Source organism: Grammomys surdaster, unplaced genomic scaffold (genome assembly GCF_004785775.1).
Source record: "Grammomys surdaster isolate TR1022 unplaced genomic scaffold, NIH_TR_1.0 514, whole genome shotgun sequence".
NCBI lineage: Eukaryota > Metazoa > Chordata > Mammalia > Rodentia > Muridae > Grammomys > Grammomys surdaster.
This window is the reverse complement of record NW_021604933.1, coordinates 143631-151371: the sequence shown is the minus strand read 5'-3', so window position 1 is coordinate 151371 and position 7741 is coordinate 143631. Positions and strand designations below refer to the sequence as shown.

General features: G+C 44.0%; 1 protein-coding gene across 1 annotated transcript; it reads left to right on the top strand.

The window, feature by feature from the left end:
* Positions 1-3351: 3351 nt before the first annotated feature.
* Positions 3352-6304, top strand: Klf14 (Kruppel like factor 14). The gene has a single exon (XM_028781699.1). It carries the CDS (start codon positions 3640-3642, stop codon positions 4615-4617), a length of 978 nt encoding a protein of 325 aa, XP_028637532.1. The 5' UTR covers positions 3352-3639; the 3' UTR covers positions 4618-6304.
* Positions 6305-7741: the final 1437 nt, after the last annotated feature.

The window sequence follows — 7741 nt, the reverse complement described above, 5'->3', positions numbered from 1 at the left end:
TCAAAAACAACAATCAACTAATTACATTTTTAATAGAAAAATCAACCCACTGTCACAACAACAAAAGCTGTGAGGTATGCATGGGAAGGAGATCTAACACAGAGGCACAGGTATTTTGCAAACAAATTATAACAAGTTATTAAAGGGTGCTTGAAAAATAAGAATATCACTTGGCTTTATAAAGATGTCACAGGTCCTCAAAATAAACTGTAAATTTACCTCAGCAAAATACATCAAAAAAAGTTTTTCTTTAGAATTTGATGGGCTGATGCTAAAGTCAGTATACGAGTGAGGTGTTAAAATGGCCAGTAAGATTGTAAAAGGAATAGAGAAGGACACGCCCTCCTCCACAGTAACAGTTATTACCAAGCTGTCATAATTAAGGCTCATTATCAAGGCATGGTAATTAAGAGTGTGCCTTTGGCTCAGAATTGGTTTGGTCCATGGAAAAGGACAAACTAGGAACATTTCCATGAATATATGGAAATTTAATTTACAATCATGGTGGCATCACATCATTAATAGGGACATGTTGACTGTTAAGTAAATCAGGTCACAGCAGGCTATCCTTGGTGGGGGAGAGAGAGCTGAAATCCATTCCTGCTTTACACCAAGTTTTTCACATGTGGAAAGGAAGCATCAGAGAGAAAGATGTAAGCATTGTCTTCATGCATCAGGTATGGGTTGTTTCTTTAATGATACAGAGACAACAAAAACTGGGGTTTTTAAAAATTGTTGTGGGTTGGTTTTTTGGGGGGGATTAATATGGCTGCAACAACATTTAATGCTTTCTATAATACAGGCACATCAAAAGTTAAAAGACAAGCTATAGATTGGAACAATGTATTCAATGTATATACACATGAAACACCATAAATCCAAGGGCTGAAAGATAAAAAGCACACATTGCCTATTGGAAATGTGACAATGGCTGAGAAAAAAACAAATCACAGATTCAGAAACTTCAACAGCCAATAAGTACATGGAAAACTGCCCAGCCTCACTAGCAGTGAGGGAAATTCAAATAAAATAACAAGATACTGGGTATTTACAAGAAAATCCAACAGGTAGAAATAAGTCTGACTCTAGAATGGGTTTAGCATCATGTTAGGGAAACAGAACATCTCATCTGCTGCTGATGGGTGTGCAAATTGGAGCATCATTGGCAGTTTCTAGTAAGGCTCAAAACACTAGTGCTGCCTAGCAATCGTCATTAGGTACACACTGGAGAAATGCTTACGTATGTGCAAAAGAAACATGCACCAGCAATACCAAAATACTGGCAGCAACTCCAACATTCATCAGTAGGACCAGGAATAAATAGGACACATTCATATGCATGGATCTACAATGTAACAATTAAAATGAATGAACTGCATTTATATTTACCAGAATGATTAGGAGGGGGAAAAAGCCCAAAAACATACCAAGGAGGAAGAAACAAGTTGAAGAATAATATATACAGTCTAAAACCATGTGTATACATTTTTAAAAAGCAATAGCTCATATAGATTCATATGCAGTTGAAAGTCTGCAGCCTAAATTGCAAAGTTGCATACCAAATTCATGATAGTGTTTGCCTTTGGGAGAAAGGGTGGAGAGCGATGCCAGAGAGGCAGGCAAAGGGGACTTGAATTTCATTAGAAATGATGAATAGTTAAAATTTCAAAAGAAGATCTGAAACAGATATGACAAAATAATAACATTTATTAATTATACAAGACAGGTACACTTGTATTATATTCTTTCATCATTTAAAAATATCTCCACATGTTTTTTCTAAATCATAAATTTAAAAGAAAAGCAGGTTCTAAATCATTCTGATAGAATTTTTACGTATGGATTGCTGCAGCGTCTGAAAATTTGAGGCAAATACCTTTAACAAAAAATGTCAGTTTCAAAAGTGGGTCTCTTTAAAAATAATACAGCTGCCAATATTATTTTAAAGCTGCTGAAATGTATGATCAGTTCTACAGGTATCAACATAAAAATCATGCTGGGAGAAACAAGCCGCAAAATGACATGTGCAGCACAGTAACACTTATTAAAATTTAAAATGCACTAACAAAGATACACGTGTCTATTTACATTCTTAGTTAGCTGCACAATAAAGCATAGCAAACGTCAGAAGAATCTACCCTTTATGATACTGATTAGCGAGGGAGAAAATGAACAGTGCTGAAGAAACGAGGGAAATGACACTCAACCCTCTCTGGATGCTTAATATAAATTTAAAAATCCGAAACAAACACGACAAAAATATCATATTTGATTATTCTAGTCATTAAGTATGTGGACATATGTTATTCTTAAAGCCTGTGCATCACTTTAATTTTCCAAAGGAAAAAAAATACTGAAGCATTGCAAATAAAATGCATATAACTTAATAGTATAAAAGAAAAGCCTCTGTACATCCCAAACTGTGGTAGCACTACATTTAGAAATTATCCTGCTTATTTTCTGTGGGTTTTTTTAATTTTAAAAAATAAAAAAGGTGGGACAGCAAATAAAACAGTGAAGACATGTGAAAGAAATCATTCATATTTGCTTATAAAAAAGAAAAAGCCTCCCACAATCATAAACCACTGGATGAGCATTCTATACCATTTTACTGCATATTCTTATTTTTAATTTTTTTTATCAAAAAAGAAATAGGAGAGGTTGCCTAATTGGAAACGTGACTTTCTATTATTAAAATTGTGGGAGTCCATTTTAATGTGTTTATCTCGCTGCTAGTCTGTAATTTATATTTCAGCGTGGAAATTTGTTTGTGTGCCTGTGACAGGTTAATGCAGTTTAAACGTGCATTTTTTTCTTTCGTTGCTTGAATAGTTAAATCGTTACTCCGCGGATTTTAAGTTTCTATTTCAAGCCGGGAGGATTCTTTGCTCTCGCCAGGGTTAAAACCGCTTCGGATTCAAAGCGCTATTAATTAATGGCTACGTGGTGATCTATTAGCGACACAGTTACCGATCGCGCATTATCAGCCGAACTGCTAAATGAGAAAACTTTGTTTCGCCCCCGTTTTCTTTTGGATGAAGAATTGGGGCTATTTTCCATTTGAGCTGCGAGCGGTGGACGCGAGGCAAACGCAATCCCAGCCCACTTCGCCAGCGATCGCGTTTGCGAAGCGAAAGACAAGTCAGGTATTAGCGCCGCTTTTTTTTTTTTTCGCCGCTCCCTCCTCCCCCTTAAGGAAAAAAAAAAGTTTCTAGGACTCTGCCGGACACCCAGCTGGCCAGGAACCAGGGGCGCGGGGGGCGAGACCGGCAGGCTGCCCAGAAGTTGCGATCCGGGACTTGCGCGCATTGAAATTACCTGGCTCGCCAGCAGCGGAGAGAAAGCGCAGACAAGATAATTTCTCAGGCTGCTGGGAATGCCTTAGCCCGCGCGGCAGCGCGATCCAGGGGTGTCCTCGGGCCGGGGCGGGTCCCCGCCACCCCCGCAGGCTTCAGTGCGTCAGGGGCGCGTCAAGCAGGGCGGGCTCGGCTCCGGCAGCAGCGGCTGCGGGCGGCGAGCGGCGCGCACCGGCTTCCAGCTCGTTCGGCTCCAAGCGGCGGGACGGACGCTCCCGGGGACTCACCGGCCCGCGGCTGGCCGCGCTCGGACGGCGCTCGCCCGCAACCGGGCGCCGCCAGCATGTCGGCCGCCGTGGCTTGCCTGGACTACTTCGCTGCCGAGTGCCTGGTGTCTATGTCCACCCGAGCCGTGCTGCACCAGCGCGCAACGGACCCCGAAGGCGCGAGCGCAGCGGCTGTCTCCGAGGTGGGTGCCGTGTCTCGGGAGTCGGCGGGGAAGGGTACGGGGTCACGGGGGGTGCTGTGGATACCCCCGGTCCTCCAGGTCCCCGCCCCGAGCCCCGGAGAAGGAGATGCTGCTCCCCACCTGCTGGCTGCGAGCGCTTTGGCTGATTTAAGCTGTGGTGCCCGGGAAGGCTCCAGGGAGGACCCCGAAGACGCTCCGTGTGCCTCAACTAGCTGCTTCGAGCCGGCCTGGTGCTCCAGCCCTACTGGGTGCTCTGAGCCTACCCAGGCCTTCTTTGAGGATGAGCTCTCTGACGCCGAGAGCTCCTGCAGCGATTCTGCCATCCTGGGTGCACCTGAGGCCCCAGAGGAGCCGGATGACAGCGGAGAAGTGCCCGAGGGGCCCCCAGGGGCCCGCCCTGCGCCAGCAACGGGCCCGGCGTACCGGAGGAGGCAGATTACTCCCGCATCCAAGCGACATCAGTGCTCCTTTCATGGCTGCAACAAAGCCTACTACAAGTCTTCGCACCTCAAGTCACACCAGCGTACCCACACCGGGGAACGCCCCTTCTCCTGCGATTGGCTCGACTGCGACAAGAAGTTTACGCGTTCTGACGAGCTGGCCCGCCACTACAGAACGCACACCGGTGAAAAGCGCTTCTCCTGCCCGCTGTGCCCCAAGCAGTTCTCCCGGAGCGACCACCTGACCAAGCATGCCCGTCGCCACCCAACTTACCATCCCGACATGATCGAGTACCGGGGTCGTCGTCGCACTCCCCGCCCTGAGCCACCACCCCCAGCCCTGGTGGAAAGCTCTGGTTCCGACTCTGGCTCCTCTTCTGGCCAGGAGACCAGCTTCACTGCTTGCCTGTAGGACTGTCTTGCTGTCTGTCTTTCCCTCAAGCACAACGCCCCCCCCCGCCCCCGCCACCCCCCAGGCCGTTGTCCTTGCCTTCTCTCTGTCCATTCCTATTTTCCAGGATCTTTAGACCAAGGCACAGACTGGTTGCTCCGCACTGGGGATGGCTTCAGACAAACTTGTCAGACTCTGGAGAGGGACTGGGAGCCAGAAGATAATGGGATGTCTTGCAACACAAACATCTTCTGAAACGAACTGATTCTTCAACACATCCTGCAGGAACCAGTGAGAAGAGATGAACTCTCCAGCATACTGAAGATTCTTCCCTCGAAGACACCAGAGATGTAAAACTGAATTCTGAGATGCTTGAGGATCTCCCAGTCCCAAATGACTCTGGTGTCTTACCCATTGGCCAGGGCGGACTTTGGAGAGGGTGTCCAGGGTGGCAGTCTTGGAAATGTCCAGACTTGGATGAAGAGAGGCCTTTGGAAACAAAATATTTCTATTTCTGTAAACAGCAATGTTTACTAATTTATTTTCAGTATCTTGAAAACAAAAATTTCAGGTTGATGGGAAGCTAATGTCTTTGACTCTCCCTATTGCCCCAGCTACCTCTGCTTTGTCGATATATGGCTGGGAGACGATTTTTGGTGCCTGGGGAGTGGTATGAGTTGGCTTGCTGTTCCTATAGCATAATTTGGAACCCTGCGCTTGCATTGTAACCCGCCCCCCCCTTTTTAAATTCCTTCTCAGGGGTGGTAACTTTCTGGCTCACGATTATGGAGAGATTGGTTAAATAATTTGGAAACAACCCTAAGAGCACAAGAGAGAAAAGGCTGGAATGAAATAGTTTCTCCTTCTCCTAGAGGGCAAGCCCAAGTAACTTTTGGGTGGGATAGGTACAAAACAACGCTTTTCACAACCATTGTTAGCTGTTCAGAGAAAAGTGGGAGATGAAGTTCCTGCTGCCCCACCCTAAGTAATCTTAGGGGTAGCTGAGTTTGTTCACCTTTTAGTGGCTAAGTAGGGCTTAATCTCTGTGGAGGTCTGCACATTGTTGTTTCTGATACAGGTGAATTGGTGGGTGAGGGGAGAAGGGAGAGATTGGTTTATTTTAGAGAGCTGCTGTCTTGGATTTGGGGTGGGAACAGCTAGACAATAGCTGTTAGCAAATAGGAGTACCTTTCTCTAACATCAGAATTTTAGGTTAAAACCTCAGGGCCCTTCTGCCCCCTTGAAGGAATAAGACATCAGAAGTATTCTTGTGTGTCCCAGCTACTGTGGATTGAAATCACTGATGTTTGTGTGTGTGCGCGTGTGTGTACGTATACGTGTGTGTTCCTTTGATTAAATATGAGGCTGAGAGGCCTTTCCTAACCCAGTGAGGTCCCCTATGATCCCCTCCTGCGTATCTTATACCACCCATCCATCACACTTGTAAAGGGTGTTGTGATCTCGTGGAATTGTAAGAGGCACTTGAGTAAGCAAATTGCTTGCCCCTGTTTTATAGATTAAAATGCTAATGCTTAAATTATCTTAAACGTTATATGCTAAGTTTCTGCCAAGAGCTATGAGTAAAAGTAAAGTGTATTGACTTTTAAATTGTGTTCCCTCGTGCTGTGTTCCCATATTCTCACCCTACCTCCCTATCGCCATGATACCCTGTCATCCTGTGTTCTGCTGCTGCTATAAAACTTTACATGCTGAGCACTTACCTGAGTCCTTTGGTTAATTATTTAATAACAAAACCCTTTTTCTTAACAGGCTAAGTCCATCTCATGTCCACATCTGGCAGTCTTGGGTGAGACTGGTTCTTCAGCATCCTGGGAGAGACTTTTCTTTGGGGCTGATAGACTCATAATGTTATTTCTCTTCTGTTTCTTGTCCTGGGCATTCAGGTGTCCTTGAGAGACTAAATGATTACAAGCATAGCATTAGAATGCTACTGAGTTCTCATAAGCTGTGTGAGGAAGGGATCCCGGGTTTGGCCCAAAGAAGGTAGCCTCCTCAGGAGGGTCAGTGTTTTACAGCGAGGGCAGAAAGAGCAGGGAGGATTGCCTTTGAATTACACACAGGAGGATGAAATCCCTAACCTGTTTTTTGTTTTCCTTTAATTGGGAGAAGGTCTCCTTTTGCTTGTCTGTTTCCACATGTCAAGCTAGATAATTTGGGTACTCTAGGGCCCACTCAGGTAAGGTTTTCTTTTTGCCCCCTTCAATAGAAAGTCTACTATTGGGTAACTGAACTAAAGAAGCTAACAAGAACCTTTATTAACTATTCAGGAGTCAAGTTTTTAAAAAATTACTTAGATTTCCAACTGATAAATAACTTAATTTTCAAGGCCTCAAATAATGTCCATAGTTAAGATTCTACCTTGGGGACTTTTGTTTGGAAATGTCTTCTGATACACTGCTACTATCAGGTCTTACTTATCTTGGCTCAGTTCTGAGCCAAGAGATACTCATGAGAACTCCACAGTGAACAGATGAAAGAAGCAAGATTTTTTTTTTAATGGTCTTTCTTGGTTCGAGTATTGTTCTTTGCACTTGAGCAGTTTGTGGGGAATATTTATTAGTGAGATGTCTTAGAAGAACAGTTTGAGTCCCTTGGTGTTTCTTTTCCTAGTTTTTTTTTAATCAGATCAGGCTCAGTGAGAAAATCTATCTGGGTGTTTATTGGGTTTGCGCTGAGCCTCTGGGGCCCTATGCCATCTTCATCTCCTCAGATTCGATACAGGAAAGATCAAGTAATAGAATCTAATAATAGATGTCTTTATTTTTTTTAACTTACAAAGACCCACCAACCTCTGCCTCCTGAGTGTTGAAATTAAAGTCCTGTACCACCACACAAAATCAAAACAATTTTTTAGGTTTGAAAAAAAGTTTTAGTTATAATAAATTTATTTTTACTCATTTTTAAAAAATATATCAAGGAGGTTAGAAGGTTGCCAATTTTATTTATTTATTTATTTATTTATTTATTTATTTATAGATATATTCTTTAAGCCTGGGTTGGAAGCTGGGGATTAATTCCAGGCCAGACCTTGAATGTATGATACATGTATTCCCTGTCTTCACCTCCCTTAGAGGAAGTGAAGGGTACAGGCTAACCTCATTTATGGAGGCAACAATCTGTTATT